This window comes from Oratosquilla oratoria, chromosome 23 (genome assembly GCF_046742065.1).
Source record: "Oratosquilla oratoria isolate Oo_2021 chromosome 23, ASM4674206v1, whole genome shotgun sequence".
NCBI classification, from domain to species: Eukaryota; Metazoa; Arthropoda; class Malacostraca; order Stomatopoda; family Squillidae; genus Oratosquilla; species Oratosquilla oratoria.
Window position 1 is genome coordinate 6269841 of NC_134799.1, and position 22500 is coordinate 6292340.

General features: G+C 39.5%; 2 protein-coding genes across 3 annotated transcripts in view; one reads left to right on the plus strand and one right to left on the minus strand.

Annotated features, from left to right (window-relative positions):
- Nucleotides 1–781: 781 nt before the first annotated feature.
- Nucleotides 782–22500, plus strand: part of LOC143037924 (innexin inx2-like) — a 51704-nt gene continuing 29985 nt past the window's right edge. Inside the window, exons 1-8 of one of the 2 annotated variants that reach the window (XR_012967533.1) lie at nucleotides 782–926; nucleotides 4262–4450; nucleotides 5852–6029; nucleotides 7421–7548; nucleotides 10167–10311; nucleotides 13027–13242; nucleotides 13512–13704; nucleotides 17208–17357. Coding sequence is in view for 1 of the 2 variants with exons in the window: in XM_076206599.1 (XP_076062714.1) it covers nucleotides 4263–4450; nucleotides 5852–6029; nucleotides 7421–7548; nucleotides 10167–10311; nucleotides 13027–13242; nucleotides 13512–13790 (1134 nt within the window). In the remaining variant the exon portion in view is untranslated. Of the gene's footprint in view, nucleotides 927–4261; nucleotides 4451–5851; nucleotides 6030–7420; nucleotides 7549–10166; nucleotides 10312–13026; nucleotides 13243–13511; nucleotides 14825–17207; nucleotides 17358–22500 lie in introns of those variants that run through there. The other variant, XM_076206599.1, reaches the window with a different exon arrangement.
- LOC143037925 (innexin inx3-like) overlaps nucleotides 17354–22500 on the minus strand; it is a 9000-nt gene continuing 3853 nt past the window's right edge. Inside the window, exons 4-6 of the mRNA XM_076206600.1 lie at nucleotides 21893–22037; nucleotides 18853–19068; nucleotides 17354–18696 (exon numbers count right to left, since the gene is read on the minus strand). Coding sequence (XP_076062715.1) covers nucleotides 18460–18696; nucleotides 18853–19068; nucleotides 21893–22037 — 598 coding nt within the window. The 3' untranslated portion in view covers nucleotides 17354–18459. The remainder of the gene's footprint in view (nucleotides 18697–18852; nucleotides 19069–21892; nucleotides 22038–22500) is intronic.

Here is a 22500-nt window from a genome sequence, read left to right on the forward strand (position 1 = left end):
TATACAAGCTCGTCATCTTGATGTTCATTCACGATGTGGTTGTGTATATGTGAGATTCTCCCTACATGCACAGAATGGGGAGGATTTTAGACTCAGAGTAAACTGATATGGTTTTTCTAAGTTTATATATTGGGAAGAGAACAGGATCATTTTATGCAAACCATTTAATTTAAAAGACTGCCTTTCGACCCCATAGTAACTTACTGACCCCTTTCGATATCGACCATTTTGGGAACCCCTGGCCTGAACGATAGAAGTACCCATCATATATGAAACTTATATACAATGATAGAAAAAATGATTGGCTTCATTCGTCTTCGAATGAACAGCCACAATCTATCAAGTTCATCTGGATCGGTAATTTGAATCAAATGTTATTAAATAACGTTCAGGTTTGATGAAAAAAACGCATAACAAATTGATAAACCCTTCATTGCTATTGTAAATGCGAGGAGTTGATGTTAGTGTACGTGACATTCTTACTGTGTAAGCGATGATACATGACATGCCAGCTCTTTTATCATCGTATGACATCACATCCTCTCCTTGGCGTAGTGTCATCCCTTTTCCATTCCAAATTCTGAGTAGGTCGTCGTCACTTATTACCATCGTTCGTCGTTTTTAATATTCAATTTAATTATTTATGGATTGCAGGTGGTTATCATCATCAAAATACATGCATATACTTTTAATTCGTAGCCACTAGTGTACAAAAATTTGAAGACGTTTTGTTCTCGTTAGTTGTATCTGTTGATGGAAATGCCGTATATGAAACCTAGGTGAACGACTTGACGTCACAAGGGGCTTGCCAGCGGACGAGAGCAGTTCAGGGGTAATGTGTGTCTAGTAGGGAGTTGCAGACCATCAGGTGTTATTTCTGCTCAATCGGTGATAATCAACTACATCTAAGACGCCAACAATAAGAGGTAGGCCGTAGAAGATTTCATAATTTTCTGCTAAAGGACTGGAGTGGTAGATATCTGATTAAATATTTGTAGTCCTGCAATCGCTAAGGTAAGAAAGATCACTGCGTCAACTTCAAGTAGCATCTGCAATAAATAACAGACACTGATTAATTTGAATTGCAACTTTTATTAAGATCAGTACCCCCAGAGTTCAAATTACAAATGCATTTTCAATGATATAGTTTGAAATATTCTTAAACTGCAATCTAAATTTCTGTTACTTGAAATCTGAAAATAAGTGCAAATGGATTTACAATTAAAATCTTACATATGTTTTGGTATTGTAACCTTCGGGGTTCAAACTATGAAACAACAATACTTCATGAGTGATACTTTTATTTTGGTAATGTTTTTTATCCCAATAACATAAACATCGATTATTGTAATTATAATTATAGTTACTATTAATTACCAGTGTTTATTCATTATTACTTAAAGTTGAATAACTGATAACCAAATTTATCTAAACCTAATCAAGAATAGGCCTATTCCTAATACATACTCATCTATGTATTTATTTATCAGATAACATAATGCTTTGCACATTCACCCGTATATTTATCAACTAATCAAATATTTAATAAGTTTATTTATATATTCTCTAATCGATTGATTAATCTCGTAGCACAGAACAAATGTGCATGTGATCAAGTGGTCTGATTTTTTTTAAGTCTACAAGGTTACAAAGTTCAGAAACTAAGATTAATAAGGTCAGAGATGTGAACTGCTGAATATGCACCAGGAAGGAAGGAAATGCGTCTATCAATTAATGTTCCCTCTAATTCTTTGCTTGTGTGTAAAATTTGCCTAATGTGAAAAGTATCTACGCATCCATGGCGGCAAAGTAATTTCGTTTGCAATGAAGCGCAAGAGTTAGAAGAGAGAGAGAGAGAGGGAGAGAGAGAGAGAGAGAGAGAGAGAGAGAGAGAGAGAGAGAGAGAGAGAGAGAGAGAGAGAGAGAGAGAGAGAGAGAGAGAGAGAGAGAGAGAGAGAGAGAGAGAGAGAGAGAGAGAGAGAGAGAAAGAGAGAGAGGGAGAGAGAGAACAAATATTGGTTTGACGGTTAGCAAGTTACCATATTTGTAGAGAATTTATAAGTAGATGTCTAGGTGGAGCTTCTTTATTGAATGGGTTTTAATACAATTTGAAAAACCTTGTGTGCGCCCATTTTTTCTTTATGTGAGCTAGTTTTAAAACATATGTGCGCGCGCGCGCATGCGCACAGCTTAGAGCAGCATTTCTCAACCTTTTTACCCTTGCGTAACCTTTAGAATAAATTGCATGTCTCAAGGAACCCCTGCTAAAAAAAAAAAAAAAAAAAAAAAAAAATTACTTTATTTTCATCGTAATAATAGGTTAGATAGGATGATGTCTATATTACATTATTACAATAACCAAGGATATGTCGTGCGTGTTTAATTATATTACGTAAATGAAATTAAATACAAAATCGAAAGTGCATTAGCTTATATCACTTGTTCTAGCGAAACTCTTAGGGACCTTTTGCGGACTTGGTGGTTATTATGTGTTCCTCTCTCAGGATGAGCTGGGGGGGGGAAGGGAAGCGGGAGTGGGGGGGGGGGTTCCCCATCTCCCTTCCGAGACTTCTGCATTTCTAGTTTGCTCTTTCCTCAAATCAGGGATGCAGCTTAGATCATCTTGGATCCTGCAAAGACTGCCACATACAATTTGCGGTGCTCTCCGGCTGCAAATTATTTCTAAAAAAAAAAAAGAAAAAAAAAAAAAAAGAGAGAGAGAAAAAAGAAAACGAGTTTATGTCCACAACGTGCAGAGACTTTTGTGACTAGCACAACAGAGTGATTTCAATGGGGAAAACACCCATCTGACAGGGCCAAACCGTATCAAGAAAAATGTTGATCTAAAAGTGAATAGGTGATGTTAATTTGTGTCTGGAGGGAACAGAGAGACAGATGAAAGAAGGGAATGCTCAACGAAGGAGTGAAAGTTAGAAAATTGACGTCAGAGTCTGGGGGAACGACAAGGAGCCTCACATGCTGGACGGAAGGAAAAACTCAAGGGAAGATAAGACTGTGGCTCCAAATTTTCCTTGTGGGTGAGACCAGAAGTCCAAGTGGAAGTTTTCGAGTTTCTTGACACAAAAGAAACTGTGTGGGCAAACCATTTGGAGACAGCGTGTATGTTGTCAGGCATTCAGTTCTGTTCCAGATGTTTGGCCACTTCTTAGTCACAAAGATTTCCCTCATCTTAGTAAAATCATTCTGAATCTCAGCTGGTGGCGTCATCAGAAGCATGCTGGTCTCACATTTGCTTAGTTGTGGGTTCGAATCCCGCACTCCCAGCAGTGAATATAAGTTACTAACCCCAACAGTCCCCAAAGCGCATAATAGGACAAAGAAGATGAGGAAGCTGAGGGAATTAGAGCTCTCTGACGACTTCATACAGTATCCTTGGTTCATCATTTTTTTATTGCTTAATAGTCTTATATGGTAAATGTTGTTGGTAAGAAATGTCAATAAGAAAGGTTAGGTACAATATGCAATTCTGGAGTTTACAGTTTCGTAGCACTTCGATAGGTATCGGAGAAGACTGAAAAATATAGAAGAGTTATCGAGCTGTAAATATACCCTGAGTATATCTTTCCGTGTTACATCGGCCTTACTTGCTTGGTCTGATCTAGGTCTTGTCAGTATAATCTACTCGCCTTTGAAAACAATCAGCTGACAAGGCTTGTGTTGTTCGTAGATTTCCAAATCTTATTATCAAAACTCATTGCCTGAAACATAAATGTTAGTGAAAAAAGCGTACAGAGTCTAAACTAGAATTCTTTAATACCTCATACGCGATGCATAATGTATTTAGTTCTTCACGATGATCTTGCTACTGTCATTAAGTTAACCTGAAACACAGGAGTGATGAAAAAAAATGCATGCTTCAGTCACCGTTTGGCAAATGCCCTTTGACAAACGATTCCATGGGTGGTTCCTGGGGTAGTTTGTGAGAAATTGTCCTGAAGATAATATAAACTGGCCCTGGGGATTTCAATCTCGTGGTACCTCAGAGAATAAACACGCACATTAGCAAAATGTGATCAACCAGTTATCTTTTAGGTACTTTGCTATTTTACTTCTATTTCATCTACTAATATCCTCAACTCAAAAGTCAGCCACATGGGTCGATAATCAGAGCATTGGATCTAACCCATAGTCAGGTTAGCTTGATCACCAGAATGTTGCTGCCGTGACTACAATGAAAGTATTACCGACTCGCGCTTTCTTGAATACTAAAGATGAACTTTGTCTTATGTTTTTTTTTCAGAATGGTTTTTAAGTTTTTGGCCTTTGTAAAAGGCCTTCTCCACTTCAACACCGAATTGAAGACGAGCATAGACGGATCCGTCTTCAAGCTCCATTACCGATGGACTACCAGCTTCTGCTTCATCTCCTGTCTTCTTCTTGTGGCAGTCCAGTACATCGGGAACCCCATCCAATGCATCTTAGCTGGAAAGTAAGAACAAAATCCACGCCATTGTCGGGGAAGCTTTCACAGGAGGAAAGAGATAAAGTGGGAATAACAGTGGACTTTAGAAGAGGTGGGGGAGGCGGACTTTTAACACCGGGGTAGTTTGGTCCTCTGGTGATCACCCCGGTCCTTCTCTGATTCACTTACATAACATACACAGTTTGTATTCTAGTTTCCTCTTTTGGATCACTTACACAACATACACAATTTATGTTCTAGTTTTCTCTTTTGGGTCGCTTACACAACATACACAATTTATATTCTAGTTTTCTCTTTTGGGTCGCTTACACAACATACACAATTTATATTCTAGTTTTCTCTTTTGGGTCGCTTACACAACATACACAGTTTGTTTTCTAGTTTCCCCTTTTGGATCACTTACACAACATACACAATTTATGTTTTAGTTTTCTCTTTTGGGTCGCTTACACAACATACACAATTTATATTCTAGTTTTATCTTTTGGGTCGCTTACACAACATACACAGTTTGTTTTCTAGTTTCCTCTTTTGGGGACACAACTCCTTCTCCTCTAAACTACATAGCTTGTTCTAGCAGAGACTCTGTTTCCCTCTGTCATACCTTTTCCATGTACGCAACAGTTTCGCTGATTTTTGTGTTCCTGATCTTGAATCTTTCAGTTTTCAGGGCAAGTTTTCATCACCTCATTAGATATTTCTGTGTTGTCTATCATCTCACTCTACAGACTACTAACAATTCTCGCACTGTCGATCTTCCTGGTGGAACACATCTTAACTCACCTTGAGATATTACTATACCTGCATGGCTTACTTTTCATATATACAGCCTGTCTACATTTAGTCCTCAGTATCATACAACACATAATGGAAGACTGCATTATACACAATCATGCACGCAAACAACACAACATAAACTCTATAAAGGATTTGTGGGAAAACCCAGTTTCGGCTGTGGCATTCCTTGGGGAGACGGGACTGCTCGGACAGACAGTCTAGGGAACGACAACAACAACAACAACAACAACTGATGTGATTAGATTCCAGCTGGTCGTGATTATTCTTGCATAGGGGATGACCCGTAAAATTTTTTGTTACGGCTTCCAGGCGTCTGAAAAATTAGCCCAACATTAATAGTAAGCCCTTCCCTCATCTTATTATTATCAATCCCTCGAGAAGTCCCAGTAGACAGTCAGCGATTTAGTTGAAGGTATCACAGCCCAAGCTCACTTCTTCAGTCGACCCCATTCCTTCCAGTCTTCATTTTTGCAGTGAAAGTCTTCAATATGAGATACAAGTATGCCTTTTTTTTTCCCCTGTGGGTGACGCGCACGTGTTTCTGTGCGAGTTTTGATTATGATGAAAGAAGGAAAAAAATTACGAATTATGTTCTCATTTCCTTTGCAGAAAGGCACCTAAGCCAATGACGACTTACTGCTGGATCTCCTCTACCTTTACGTTGGTGAAATCAAGTGACGATGCGAACCTTCCTCATGGAATTGGCGCTCATGATCCATACTCCTCAACACATGATGTCATCCACCATAATTACTACCAGTGGGTCCCGTTCGTCCTCACCTACTTAGTAAGTATTTTTTTTTATTTTTTTATTCGTCTTGATACGGAGTGTCTTGGTGGGAGATCCCGCCATCAAGGATACTTAAAATAGTTCGATTCAATTTCCTCTCCCTTAAGATAGTCGACATAAACCACATATACCGCCAAACATGCGCATTTGATGACCGCAAAGAAACGTATGCTTGTAGACATCCATGTACTCGGGAAAAGCAACAAATACGAAGAAAAAGAAAGAAGGAAGGGTGAAAACGCTCAGAGGAATGGAGTCTGCGTCAAACAAAGAGCGACTTGTTGGTTACATAATCCATCTGACAATTGAACTCTGACTTCACTTTTGTAGATTGTGGCAGCTAGTATAAGACGATGTAGAATGCTAGGACGATTACAAACAAAAGTCCCTTTCTAGTTATGAAACTCTATCTGGGGATAGAGTCATCCTTAACTATGCGGTACAATTTTGGTTTCCGTACTATAGAAAGGATATTAATTCACTAGAATCAGTACGGAGAAGGATAGGCAAAATTATACATGGGCTTAGAAATTTACCTTACAAAGACATGCTTCGGCACTTTAACTTACACTCTCCGGAAAGATGGAGCTTTGATAATGGCGGTGCAGACAAGGTCATCATATTAAGAACACAGGCCAGGATTCGTAGCAATGGATTTTAATAGGACAAATTTAGATCTAAGAAGGAAAAAAAAAATCTGTTTCACCAATAGTGGTTACCGAATAGAATAGACTTAGTAACTATGTAGTGAGCGTTAAAACAATGGTTCGTTTTAAAAGAAGGTGAGATAACTATATGGATAGTGACGCTAGGCGGTAATGGACATGGAACTACCTAGTGTAGGCCATAGGGTCTTTGCTGTCTCCATTCTTCTGTTCTTATGCATGTGCGAAAAACCCGGAGTACAGGAAACATGATTGCATAAACAAAATACACCAGAATCAGAAACAGGTAATTAATTCCGACGTTTCGAATCTTGCTCAGAGTTCGTCTTCAGGGATTACAAGACGAACCTTGAAGAAGGTTCGAAACATTGGTAATTAAACACCTGTTTCTGAGCCTTGTGTACTTCATTTATACCATATATATATATATATATATATATATATATATATATATATATATATATATATATATGTGTGTGTGTGTGTATGTGTGTGTGTGTAGGTGTGCATATTTGTAAGTATGTTACCGATACTAAGGTGGATCCTGATCTTCTTGTATTTGGGTCATATATTAGAAAAATATCTGCATCTGTAGATCACCATCTAGCGTGTATTTCATATTGGTATCATCGTTTCTTCCTGGTATTCAAACCTATCCTTGCACGAGAACCTCCGTACATTGCTTTCAATTGGAGCTTCTACAAAACCTCGTGCTTCTTACAGGGTTGTCTCTTCTACCTGCCTCACCTCGTCTGGAAAGCCGTCGAAGGCAAGAGGCTGGATCGCCTTCTTCAGGGCCTCTACGTTCGGTCCCTCACCGAAGAGTCCGCCAAGCAAGATAATATTGTTCGGTAAGTGATTCTTGTTGAACATAGTAGCGTGATTGGACCCGGACTCGATTTTTGGGTTCTGGAAAGGTAGGTTTCTGGATATCCACCCATGATACACGTACACACACACACACACACACACACACGCACGCACGCACACACACACACACACACACACACACACACACACACACACACACACACACACACACACACACACACACACACACACACACACACACACACACACACACACACACACACACACACACACACACACACACATGTATATATGCAGAAAAAACCACTGGGAAATAAGAAGCTTAGTCCGAACGTTTTCGTCTATTTAAGACATTATCAAGGAATACGTATTCCTTGATAATGTCTTAAATAGACGAAAACGTTCGGACTAAGCTTCTTATTTCCCAGTGGTTTTTTCTGCATATTATTTTCACGTGTGCCTTGTGAATTACTGCAACACATGTATATATATATATATATATATATATTATATATATATATATGTATGTATGTATGTATGTATTATCTAGCTATTTGCATACCAAGAACTTTTTCCCACTTATAAGGGAGGTAGCTAAGTCAGAGGCACATAGTATCTATTCCCATCCATTTCACCCCCTTTCACCACCCCCTCCACCCCTCCCATCTCAGCTCCTCATGGATGACGGGTCCTCCCTGCATCCCGCCAACTGTCCTGGATCAAATGCAGTGCACCAAGACACAGTACATCTACAGCAAAGCCGCTTCACTTAATCGGTGACCCCCCTCCTCTCCGTCACCTTTTGCAGAGAGAGGACAGGGAGAAATCCCTTCGGGCTGCGAAGAAACATCATTCACACACAAGCAACCCCTACCTCCCCACCCCATCCTTGCATAGCAGTATGATCCATACACAGTCATTGTCCAATCATCCCTATTTTCTGCCTTCTTCCTTCCTTGCTCAACAGACATTCCACTCTTCCTCAACGCCCTCTTCACCCCATCCATCCATCTCATCCTTGGTCGTCCCCTCAGGTACACTCCCTCTGCCTCTGCCTTCCAAACCTCTTTTACTAATAATTCATCACTCATTCATTCCAAGTGTCCAAACCATCCCAATAATCTTTCATCAACCCTACCTGCCATCTCCTTTTTCTCTCCCACTCTCCTCCTCACCTCCTCGTTTCTCACTCTATCCAACCTAGTAACCCCCCACCATACTTCTCAGACATTTCATTTCAAACACTTTTCCTCTCTGCGTCTCTTGAATTCCAAGTCTCTGTCTCTATATAATGCTGTCGGCACGATCACCCCTTCATATAATCCCATACTCCTCCCTCATTTTGCTTCTACTCTCCTTTTTGCCTCTTTTATCTTTTGTTTTGCTTCTCTTTTCTTATACTTCTCATATTTTTACTCATCCTACTTTGTAACCAATCCCCTCTCTCCTCTTTCTTTATTTTCATTTCTATTTTATTTTATTTTATCATTTTTGATTTTAAACTATATCCTATTTTCTTCATTTGCTCGTGGACCTTGTTGCGTTATACACAACGATTTGTCTCAAAGACATGCATACGAGTAACAAAAATGCCATTACATTCGGTGACATATTATTATATGGAGAGAAGAGGCCTGTTGGTATATAGATAGAGTACATATATTAATCTGAAGTGGAGAGGAAGATATTTTGATTTGCAATCTTGAAACAACCAAGTGTCGCAGTTTCACCTCTGGAAAAGAGAAATTTTTAGTTTTGTGCTAATTAACTGATCTATTGAAATTAAGGTTTCAGATTACATACATGAATTACATAATTTACATTACATACATTAGTTCGTCTACGCTTAGAATATGTTTGCTTCAGCATGATCTTTATGTCTCATGAAAGACAATATCAGAAACAAATATGAAAATTATTGTCATGTATGAGCTCGTTTTCTGTTCAAAGGCGTGAGCTGATGATGGAATTGACATGATTTTGGCCTAATATAAGGAGGCGGGAACCAATTTGTTGAAAGCCATCTCAGAGTGACTTCAATACGAATTAGAGACGAAAGATTTACGTTATCAGTCATGTAGTTCCAGTCATTTGCATTTTCAAAGAATCAAGACTAGGTTACACGGATTTATAGCAAAATGCTATAATATTCTTTTTTATCTTTTTTTCCTTGTGGACCAAAAATTCCTTTTTAAGCATTGCTTTTCCGTTGAAAAATATTGAATGTCACGATAATTACTGTCGCATAGCGCCTTTTTCATTTTACATGCACTGTAGTAGCCTCATGAGCAAGTGGTCGCGAGTTCGAATCCCGGAGTCCGGTGTGGGCTTACTGTGTTGGTTCTCGACGCATCTGGCCAGGCGGGGAAACGACCCAACATTGACCTAAAAAAAAAAAAAAAAAAAAAAAAAAAAAAAAAAAAAAAAAAAAAAAAAAAAAAATTGCTTTGCCCTTCCAGGGGTTTCTCACTTCCCACTGCCTTTAGTGACCCAAGGAAGCTTCACAGCAGTCCAGTCCAGACTGTGCAAGTCTGAGTCTCACATCTTCGACCACAAGATGTCTTGTCTCTCCCCATCCCCCGAACTTGGTCTCCGAAGTGCTCAGTTTCCAGAACTTGATTCCAGTCTCCTTTCTTAGGTACATGCGTCTCACGTGGGGCCAGAACAAGAAGTACGCTGTGCAGTTCTTCATCTCCGAGATCCTCAACTTCGTCAACGTCGTCGGTCAGATGTACCTCCTGAACGCGTTCCTCGGGGGTTTCTTCCTGGAGTACGGCACTAAGGTGAGCGAAGTATTCTTGAGTTCGAGCGAAGTATTCCTGAGTTTGAGCCAAGTATTCTTGAGTTTGAGCCAAGTATTCTTGAGTTCGAGCGAAGTATTCTTGAGTTCGAGCGAAGTTATTCTGGAGTTCGAGCGAAGTATTCTTGAGTTCGAGCGAAGTATTCCTGAGTTCGAGCGAGGTATTCCTGAGTTCGAGCGAAGTATTCTTGAGTTCGAGCGAAGTATTCTTGAGTTCGAGCGAAGTACTCTTGAGTTCGAGTGAAGTATTTTTGAGTTCGAGCGAAGTATTCTTGAGTTCGAGCGAAGTATTCTTGAGTTCGAGCGAAGTATTCTTGAGTTCGAGAGAAGTATTCTACTTTGGATGAAAATTGCATTCCAATGCTTATGGGATCACCTCAGTCCACCCGCTCTCACAGAATAGTTGTTTGTGGGGAGGGAAAGGGCGGTCTGTAGGAAAATGAAAGACTAGTGGAGAATGAAATTGGATATTTAGTTATAGAAGAACGTTAAACATCTTCATTTAAGAAGTGGTGTGCTTATCACCAGGATTTTTCGAAAAGGAAGTAGGAGGTAAGGAGCGTAGCTGTGGCCAAGCCCGTCACCTTTGCCCTATGTGCTTAGACTGTTGGGAATGGTAACAGTCGTTGCTGGAAATCGGAGAGGAGTGCGGGATTCGAACCCACGACTAAGCGGATGCGAGACTTGCACGCTTCCGATTACCAAGAATCACTAAACATACTGAAGCATCTCTGTCACAAGAAAGAGTGTAGCAAGGTCACGCCTTGAAGAATTCGTTTTCTATAGAATACGTGTACCGTAATTAATTCCTGAATTAATAACTGTCACCCCGCTGAGACATGCATTATGGAAATATATCTTTATTAACACTTCTATGTTCCGCTTATCTATATGTAAATATCTATAAATATTAGTATTGTTATTCTATAAAATCTAAATTGTAATTTATAATCTAAGTTATTCACAGTGCTACATACCACTACAAGAGTAACCTACAATATCGCCGGGGTATTTTTACATTTTGTTATGGTGAGTGCCGTGCAGCTGGTGAAACGTTCCCTCTAAGCTGTGGGCATGTGCGAGCGCACATATCTTTTACAATTAGCGCACATAAATGAAAATATACGCACACAAGGTTTTTAAATTATAATAGAAATCCATCCAATAGAGAAGTTCCACCCAAACATCAACTTATAGATTCTTTAAAAATATGGTAACTTGCCAACCGTCAAACCGATATCTTTTTCCTTTTCTAACTCTAGCGCTTCCATTGCAAACGAAATGACTTTGCCGCCACGGGTGCGTACATACGGTATTTTTCAGAGAAAGCAGAGTTTGGACACAAGCAAATCTCTGTGCGTACTCACAGAAAAAAAAAAAATATATATATATATATATATATACATATATATACATACATATATATATATATATATATATATATATATATATATATATATATATATATATATATATATATATATATAATAGAGGGAACATTGAACTGGTTGCTTACTCAAGGTCTACCCCAGAGGCTTATGTGGCCCAAAATCGGCTGGTGTACAATACTGCAAAAGCTATATTTTACACTGAACCATAGCACCAAGGTTCACAGTCAATCATTCACTAAGCGTTCTGGGCCATACCCGCCCCCAGAGATTTTCATGCAACTAGAATCATCTTACAGCGATCAGGACAATTTCTACTTACCCAAGGACTCAAAGGGATTCATCTACTCCCTCAGTCTAGTGCATTGGCTCTTACCCCTTTTCAGTGCCCGTGCCCATTGATATTTCAGACAAATGTTCTCGTACCTTCATCCAACACAAATGCAATGCAAACATGTGAAAAGGATTAGTGATACAAACCTTGCTTTGCTTTCTCATCGTAAATATACAGGGCCACTGCACTGGTTATCATGTCTTGTACCCCCCAGGTTCAAGGTTTCGCAACCCTTGGTGGTTACAGGCACCCCAGTTTAAGAACCACTGATCTAATGAACCTCTCACCATTTGAACAAGGTACTGACCCTTGCCGTCCAGATTTTATACATATCCAGAAATGAAACCGCGCATCCAGATGCGAACGAATAAACGCAAATATAGATTGACTCGGGGTGGAGTTGTTTAAATGAGGTTTAATCCAAATTGTTTGAACACTGGAATCATCTCCTGAGATAAATAGAGTCGTTTGGATTTAGTCAGAACGAAATCCTGGAGGAGATGCGTTGAAGATGTGCAGATATGCAGAATAAAACCAAGAGAATGGAAGGAGGTGGCGGCACAGGACAGAAAGACATGGCGAGACGTTTCAAAGGCGGTTATGGGTCACCAAGTGGCACGAAGACCAGCGGAGCAAGAGTAAGAGTAAGAAATCTATGAGGCAGGTATGGTTACCAACAACTCAACAACCTACGCTGGCAGACCACGGCAAAGAAGATTTAGAAACGTGAAACGTTTACCTCTCTTCTTATTCATGTTTAAGATGGAGATAGGCCAAGAACTAGTTCACTAACAGAGTGGTTAACAAGTGGAATAGACTTACTATGTAGTGAGCGCTGAAGCAATCGGTCGTTTTGAGAGAAGATGAGGTCATTTTATGTATAGGGATGGTAAAAGTCATGGAGCAGACCTACTGGAGGTCTCGTGGTCTCTTGCAGTCCCCTCCATTCTTATGTTCTTTTTTTTCTTATGTTCAGGTCTTCTCCTATTTGGCCAGCACCGACGATCGCAGAGATCCTCTTATGGAGGTCTTCCCGAGAGTCACGAAGTGCAACTTCAAGTACTATGGGGCGTCGGGAACATTACAAAACCGAGACCTCATGTGTATTCTCCCGCAGAACATACTCAGCGAAAAGATCTTTCTGTTCCTCTGGGTCTGGTTCGTTGCACTAGCAACCGTCACAGCGGCTCAGGTCAGTTACTTTTATCTATTTATTCTATTTTTTTCTTTCATGATCGACCAACTTATACTGGAACCAAGTTCAGAATAATTGGTAGCGTTCATTTGGTCTTTGAATTCCTAGTGACCGTTACTACGGCTCAGGCCAGTTACTTTTCAATTAATTTTTTGAAACGAACTAGATTTCTTTTGCCTTAACAACCCACAGGTTCAGAATAATTGGTACTTTGTAGTGTTCATTTGGTTCTTGGATCTCTCAGACGTTGTTGTTTGTGTCCACAGCTGGTGCTGAAGACAATGGTGTATGTGAGTCCCGCGATGAGACTTAGAATGTTTGAGCACCGTGGCAAGCTGACTGCCTCCCAAGACATTGAGAACGCTGTGCGCTGCATGCCACTCGGAGACTTCTTTCTCCTCGACCTCTTGGGCCGAAATCTGGACGCCGGGACCTTCAAGAACATCCTTCAGCAAGTGTGTAAGTCAGTGGACCCAGCGCCCAGTGCGCCAAAACATCTCGGTGCTCTTGATATGCCCTCTACCAGCTATAATAATTTTACGTGATCTGCAAATTCTCAGAATATTTTGTGCAACGACACAAAAATAGCTCCTCGCCCTCAGAGAGGGTTTGGGATCCATCACTGAGGGTGACTTGGTGATGTAGTCATTATACCTATTGTACATAAGTATTAGTGATTAAGTGATGTGTCCCGCTTGGGTCTGTTTCTGTTCAGTGGGACGGCCACGCACCCCCTGGCGCAATCTCCTCAATTTCTTCATCTAAGGCCTGAGTCTGGAACAATTTTTTTTTTTTTTTTTTTTTTTTTTTTTTTTTTTAGCGTCACTTTCCATTTAACCCAGGGTTGGGTTTCCTTGGCTCACGTCCATACAGCCAATAGGTACCATGACAAATATTATCTTCCTTTTATAGCAAGCTTATTGATGAGAGGTACACCTCAATCCACCTGCCACATCTTCCCCAACCCTGGCTTGAAGGAAAGCTGAAGAAGCCTTAAACAAGAGTCAGGCTAAAGATATTTTAGTTACTAAACAAATAGATAGAGAAATGAATAAATAAATGAATGAATAAATTGATAAATCAATGAATGAATAAATAAATAGGTGAATAATAAATAGATGAATAATGAATAATGAATAAACACATGAATAAATAAATACATCGATGAATAAATGAAAAATAAAACTAATATATATATATATATATATATATATATATATATATATATATATATATATATACGTATATATATATATATATATATATATATATATATATATATATATATAGTGTAAATTAATAAATAAACAAGTAATACAATGATATATAAATGAATAAATATATAGATAAAAATCCTCGCTCACACAATTTTACCCTAAAAGTTATGGAAACTGACGTTAAAAAAAATGGACCTCATGTATTCAGATTTTTGTCTTTGCTTGTTTCCACGTGTTCTTGGATATTTGTCCATATATTTGAATCAGACAGCCTGCTTTTGGAAGCGGGTCTCTTGTACCTGTATAATGAAGGTTCATAGTGCCTCCTTTTTTGTGGAGGTCGATTAAAAATGAAAACAAAAGACTACTTCATTGTCCTTGCGAAGATCGGCTTGGCCTCATCTTACGCTCACTGGAAAGACGCAGAGTGCGGGGTGATCTAACAGAGGTATTCAAGTGGGTTAACGGTTTAACAAGAGTGATGCAAACAAGGATTTTATCAATATAGTAGGGCAGGACTCGCAGTAATGGGTTTAATTGGACAAATTTAGATTTAAGAGGGAAATAGGCAAGAAATGATGTAACTATAGAGATGTTAATGAATGAAATAGACTTGGCAACAGTGAAGTGAACACTGAAACTATGGTATGCTTTAAGAGAAATTTAGATTACTTTTTGGAAGGGGATGATAGATGGTAATGGATATGGAACTGCCTAGTGTGGGCTTTAGGGTCTCCTGTAGTCCAGTTTAGTCCTGAGTTTTTATGTTCTTATGCCCTGATATACAAAGAAGATTATTATTATTATTATCATTTTGCAATCTAAATGAAATTATTTAGTATTTCTCTAAGATCTGTCGAACGGAGCTTGGGAGGTTTACTGACCAGTGTCATGTAAATTTCATCATGATGATATTGTGTTGGCAAAAGAATTCCTAGTTTTCTGTAGGATTAAGATTGTAGAGAACACGGAGTATGGTGCTGTCCGCAAGCATGTAAACACACCGGCGTGTGCAACAAGCAATACAAGAAAAGAAAGAAAAAATATTGTACAGCTGAATACGTTCCTCTCTCTGGCGGCTACGTATACAAGGAGGATCACCCAATATAATATCATTAGGACTCATTAAAAAAAAAAAAAAAAAAAAAAAAAAAAAAAAAAAAAAATTGGTTCGAGCAAATCTAATATCGTGCATAAGGGGTTAAATGGGTCAGATAGTGGGTTAAGCTTGTCAACCCTACCTCTCCCTCCCTCCTCCTCCCTCCCCCACCATGTCCCTTACCATGACCCTTTCATGGATGAAGTGAAAGTTTCTTGATCACAGGACCATACAAGGAAAATGTCCTCTGTCACTGGTCCGCACATTTGTATTACCGTCGGCGTTTGTATTCAAGACCAGAAGCGACTGCGGATCCGAGGGAGAGGGAGATATTCGTAATGAAAACATACTCACCATCCCATTCCCACGCATAGGGAAGTAAGAAACCCCCGTTATTGCAAAGCCCTGTCAGATGCAGCAGATCCATAATGCCAACGAGAGAAGGAAAGAGAGAGAGAGAGAGAGAGAGAGAGAGAGAGAGAGAGAGAGAGAGAGAGAGAGAGAGAGAGAGAGAGAGAGAGAGAGAGAGGGGGGGGGGTGGGGGGAATATGGCCTCTTGTCAGGCACCCAGAGGTTCCTGGCTACCTTTGGTGAACCCGTCCAGCAAGTTCGAATACGTCCCTAGCACCCTGGAGCCAGTGGGTGAACAAGAGGGTAGGGTGAGGAGAGAAGGAGGAGGAACTGAAAGAGGAAGAGGAAGTGAAGGAGGAAGAGGAGAAGGAGGTTACGTAGACATGGAGTTATATGGACAAACGAAAAACAACAGATCTATTGGTCCATACATTGCTGTTTCGTTACCTAATCTATTATTTCCCCCCTTAATCTATTCAGAAATAAACAATTCTAGTCGGGAATTTGTAGTTAAGTAAACGTCGAGACTTTCTTTTTAATAGCTCTACAGGAGAACAATTTATGGCGTTGGATATAGATCATTCCACATGTCAACATCACGATTGAAGAAAGCGTTTTGTTGCTTCGTTTGTTTAAAAACGTTTTCCTACAGTTTTACATCCATTACTCCTAGTTGGGTTGGAGGTGTCAATTTTTAGATATTTTTTCACATCCATGTTTTCAATTCTTTTGACAAATTTGAATATCTCAATTAGATCTTTTCTTACTTTCCGTTTCGAGACTAAACAAACTTAATTCATTTAAGCGCTCTTCGTACGGCTTGTTCCGTAACCAAAGAATGAACTTTATTACTCTACGTTGCACTCTTTCTGAATTCTTTATATACTTCTTGTAATATGGAGATCAGCACTGTATACAATATTCTAAGTTAGGTCTAACTGGGGCATTGTAAAGATTAGGAATGATTTCTTCAGTTCTAAACTCAAAAGCTCTACCTACAAATCCAATTAATTTATTTGCAGTTTTAAAGACCTCAGAGTACTGTCTGTTTCTACACAAACCAGTTGTACACCAACATCGTGTAGTTGGCCTGGGCGTTGCTGTTACCAATATGAAGTACTTTACATTTATCAACATTGAAAAACATCTGAGAATTTTCCGCCCATTCGCATTAAAGTGTTCAAATCACTTTGTAATTATTGCTGTTGTGTTAAGGATATCTTATTTGCAATATTGGTATTATCTGCTAATTTGGATAATTTACACTATGTTTTCATCCATGTCATGTCTACCAGAAAGGACAGTACTGAGCCCTGAGGCACTCCACTTGATACAAAATGCCAGCCTGACCATTTTCCATAAGAACAACATACTTCCTACGACCAGAAAGCCAATAAGAAATCCATCTGGGACTATATCCAACTATACCATGGGCTTCTAGTTTGGTGAGTAACCTGTCATGAAAAACTTTTCGAACGCTTTGTAGAAGTCAAGAAGGACGAAGAAATGAAGGAGGAGGAAGTGAAGAAGGAAGAGGAGGAGGAATAGGAAGTGTATGAGGAGGCGGAAGAAGTGAAGTAGTAATTGAATAAGGAAGAATAGGTTCATGAGGATGAGGAGGAGTAAGAGGAGGAGGAGGAAGTGAAGGAGGAGAAGGAAGTGAAGGAAGAGGAGAAAGTGAAGGAGGAGGAAAAAGAGGCTCTTGTCAGATGTTGCCCCATGGTTTTTGGAGACCCTAGTATAGGATTGTTGTCTTATCCTGTCTTATCCAGAGTATGATGATGTAACATTGCGAGACCGTTACTAGTGCTTTGGTGCCAAGGGTGTGAATGAAGCTCGACCTAGGCTGGGTCGGCGGTCGGGCTCCGAGGCTGCCCTTAACCGCAGGAGTGACCGCGGGCCTAGGGTCGCTCACCGCTGGTTACATGTACAGAAGATAATTGAACCTGGAGATCACAACCTCTCCTTATGTACACACCCTGCGTGCCGAAAGGTAGCGAACGACCCAGCCTGACCGAAATATGGCTCGGTAGGGCCTAGGTTGTGCTTTCATGAGGATACAAATGCCTGTAGTACAGGCGTAATATGGACTTAACCTACACAATAGTAATACAAGGCCGAAGGCCAGCTGTTTCTACAACACATATACATTCCTAAATAGGCAGCATCTCAGGACGCAGCGTAGGTAGGGCATACGTTCAAACACAATAATAGTTTATAAATTCAGAACAATAGAACACTTGATCCATGTTCTTGAAAAGTTAGTTAACATTAGCAATATTGGTATATGGTAGTTACAATGACGTTCATAAACCCGAGTCGTTAAGAAGAAAAATCAACTAACGATACCGAGCACTCGTCCGATTTTGGACCAGCGTTGGGGATCGCCATCGACCTTTCACTCAGCGATATCATAACTTCTTTTAGCTGCCGGTTGTTGGCTGGGTTCTTGGTTCGTCGTCGTTGACGACGTCCTTAAGTTTCTATCTACCAACCACGTGAACATGGATCCAGTTCCAACTGCAGCAAACAAATCAGTTACCTACATCATGGTGTTAATGGTTCGGAGGCCTCCGACCGCTTTGAATCGCACACTTGCATTAGGACGTCTCTGAAAGTCACGGTGTCTAGATTTCGGGCTAGGAGTTCTAGAAAGAAGAAGTCTCCAAAGGCCATGTTGCTCAGCGTGTTTTTGACGTCTCCAGACACGGTCAGCTTACCATAGCACTCGATCATCCCTGACCTCATGGCGGAGCTCATGTAAAGCAGTATTTTGAATACCACCTGTGGAAGGAAAGAACAGCTTCTGAAGGCCGAAGACCAATTACGTATCTTTAACCAAGAACCAGTTCTGTTAGAATTACAAAGCTGACAATCTGAACATTACAAGGAGTTACTATAAATTAACCCTGTATATGAATAAAAACAAATGCAACAGACCTGAGCCGCTGTGATGGTCGCTACGGCAACGAACCAAACCCATATGCAGATGAAGACTTTCTCTGTGAGGACATTCTGAGGCAAAACGCACAACAAATCTTGTTTCCAGAGTTCTCCATTGGGCATGAAGGAGGTATAAGTACAACGCAGCATCCTTGGGAAAATTTCGTACAATTCATCCTCGGGGTCACTTCTATCAACTATCAAGGACACAACCTGTGGAGGAGTGACACGGGTTACTGATGACTGATGTTATGATACATCGTCGCATGATTCAAATGTGCCCCATGAACTTTGCAATATATATTACAAATAAAACATTATCCTCCGTTTGCTATGTGCAGTAAACACAGCATTAACCCACAATTCGGAATGTCATACCCAAGGGATCTCGAGACAAGATACTGTGAAAGATGCAGCTTACAACAAAGATATGTCTTACATATTGTATTACCACCCAATTAATATGATGGATATCAATAAACCCCACAGAGGAGTTTCTCATATTAATCGCAAAATTGTGTCTGTGAACATTCTACCCACACCGATACAGTGACTGAAGAATTCCATTTGTATGCAAGCTAACTTACGGTAAGAAAAAAAAAAAAAAAATCCCTAGTGCATTTACTTGCTCCTCTCAATCTATAACTTACCTCCACCTCTACTCCTCCCTTTCCTGCCACATGTGACCCCAAATACCTAAAGTTATCCACTTCCCCCACACTGTCTCCTTTTAGACTTGCTTCCAATTCACTATTACCCTCTATCCTTGTACATCACATCTCTTTACTTTTACCCAGATTTACCTTCAACTTTCTCCTATGGCATACTTTCCCAACCTCTATCACTAATTCTTTTGATCCTTCCTCTGATCCTGCCACAAGTGCAGTGTCGTCAGCAAACAACAACTGGCTCACCTCCTACTTCTCTCCATTTTCTTTAAACATCTCCAGTCCCCTGCCCATTACCCCCGCCCTTACCTCTCGCATCACCCCGTCCATTTTAACACAGCGTAATTATATTAAAGACTTGTGGGCATTTGTCTGTTTTCCATTAAGGATGGCTTGTCTTATGAGCATATGTCGTGTGAGAATTTATCCTGTGAGCATTTTCTACGCACCGTTCTTAGCCATACTTGTAGTGAAGCTTTCGTTTTCATAGTGTGTAAACAATCTAAAATAATGTATCTATCGTATCGTGTAATGGATAATTAGATTTATCTAGTGGCAACAAATCACCATAAACCTTTTTACTGGCACATTAGGACCGAGTTGAAAAAAAAAAAATATCTGTATTACGTTGTAAACATCATTGTTTACAAAGTTTGTGGCATCTAGCGTGAACATGGTGTAGGATTGTTTAGGAGCACTTGGCAAAAAAAAAAAAAAAAAAAAAAAAAAAAAAAAAAAAAAAACAAACAGAGACAGCATTGCAGAACATGGACACAGGTAAGCACCATTGATGCACCAATATGAAAACTTCTTAAGGGAGATATTTCGGTTCCAAATGAGTCCATAACTATACCGTTTATCCACACATCTTGACTGACGTCAGAGCTATTTAGTGAGCTGAGGATGCTCGAAAAAGTCGACAAAAATATCAATATCGCGGAAGGGATCGTCTGCTTTGCTATAGGACGACACTGTCAATTAGACCTTTCGCAGTGAGCAAGTTGATACCAGACACCGCCAGATTTTGTAATTCTTGCCGGAAAATAGATACTTTTTTGGGCAAGTTTTATAAGCTTACAGAGGTGTATCGTTGTACATTATTGTGTCTGAAATTTAAGTCAATTAATTTCATGATTGCAAACGGCATATAGCATTGTTTGAGCCTCTATCTATAATCACTGATGATATTCGTAAAACAACCTATAATTGTATCAAGCCAAGCAATTTGTTACTTTCTACCGACTTCAATGGACGTATACTGATATATACTTTCATTTGAATGCACCAAGCAATAGACAAATCCATGTAATGTATCGAAAATATAATTTTGCATCGAAAACTTAATTTTTTCGATACGATAAACTTTGTCTCCCTCTTATTTTTTCTTGAATCTGACGTGCAGATTGCCACGGCACACGTAAAATTAGTCATATTTGTATGAAAATAGCTCCCAGCAGATCTAAGAGGCTATTCTTTACAAAAATGTTATAAACTTCGTACGTCCGCCAGCACTGTTGTTATTTTTTATCTCATTGATTATCTTCATATACAAGACGTGATAGTGATATCCATTATTTTTCAACACTCTCAGATAAAATGCACAAACCGAAATCAACATCCTCTTATTCTTACTGCTTATAGTTACTTCAGTAAAAACAATTAAAAAATAATTACCTATTTTTAGTTTTACCTTATAATTAAATTAACAAAGCCTTATCACACACCAGTAGGTAAAAATTGTAACATTATGAGTCATGTTTTTAATTCTAAATACATTTATGCAGCAATTTATGGCGTATCTTTTTTTAAATATCGGTTTCCAAATTATCTAAGTCACCACTCTGCCTCATGAATTCCGAGACAATTGAAAACTCTTGCGCTAATATGAATCTACGAGGCTGACTGCGAAAGGTCCCATTGAGATGGTTTGGGTTGGTATATATCGTGACGTCATCACCAAGAGATAGCGCTGTATACTGTATTTTAGAATGGAAATTAGCAGATGACAAATATTTTCGTCAAAAAGCTCTCCAAAATCTACTTTTGAGATACAATGAATAACATTACGATATATATATATATATATATATATATATATATGTATATACATATATATATATATATATATATATATATATATATATACATACACACATAAAGTTGTACTCAGTATGGTGGCTACTCTATAAGTTAGTGTGATGTAAGAAGTTTGAAAAAATAGTAAGAGAAACTCTGAAAGTTAATCACAACATCCCTAAAGAAATTTCCTAAATTTTGTCCGTGTGAAGAAGGTGGTGATGTGTGGTTGGGCTTAGATAGAGAGCAAACATTCCACTTGCGCTCTCCATTTCAGGATCTTTTTGACTTACCTTGTGTCCATATTCCGAGAAGGTTTGTCTAGCGATCACGTCCATGAACACCAGTTGCAAGATGACGTTCACCAGGTTGAGAATCTCGCAGATCAAGTACGGAAAAGAGTACACAAAGTTGAAGCCCCGTGTGATCTTCATGTACCTGGGGATTGACGGTGGTGGTGCCCGAAAGAAGATGGGGACGAAGGAAAACGAGCACAGAATTAGACCAAATACTTCTACGTCCATGAGTCCATATTTGCAATAAACACCCCCACGAAACTGACTCGGTACGTACTGTGAAACATGACTCATGAAGTATATGTCTACAAAAAGTTGTTCAGAAAATGGGATTATTGAACAAGTGGTTATGTGAATTTTTTTTCCAGTATGCCGGACACAACTCATTTGAGTGGGCTATTTCCATTCGAGAGCGCTCTCGGAAAGACTATTCCATAGGGTAGCTCCTCTGCCCACAACCGCTTTCAGGAAACTCCCATGATATTCTAGAGCCTAAATGGAGCTTGGTCCTTACGTTAATTGTGGTATTCCATAATCTAAATGGGGCTGAATCCTTGCGTTCCTCCCTTGCCACTACAATGACGTTTAACAGAGTAAGGTTCAAC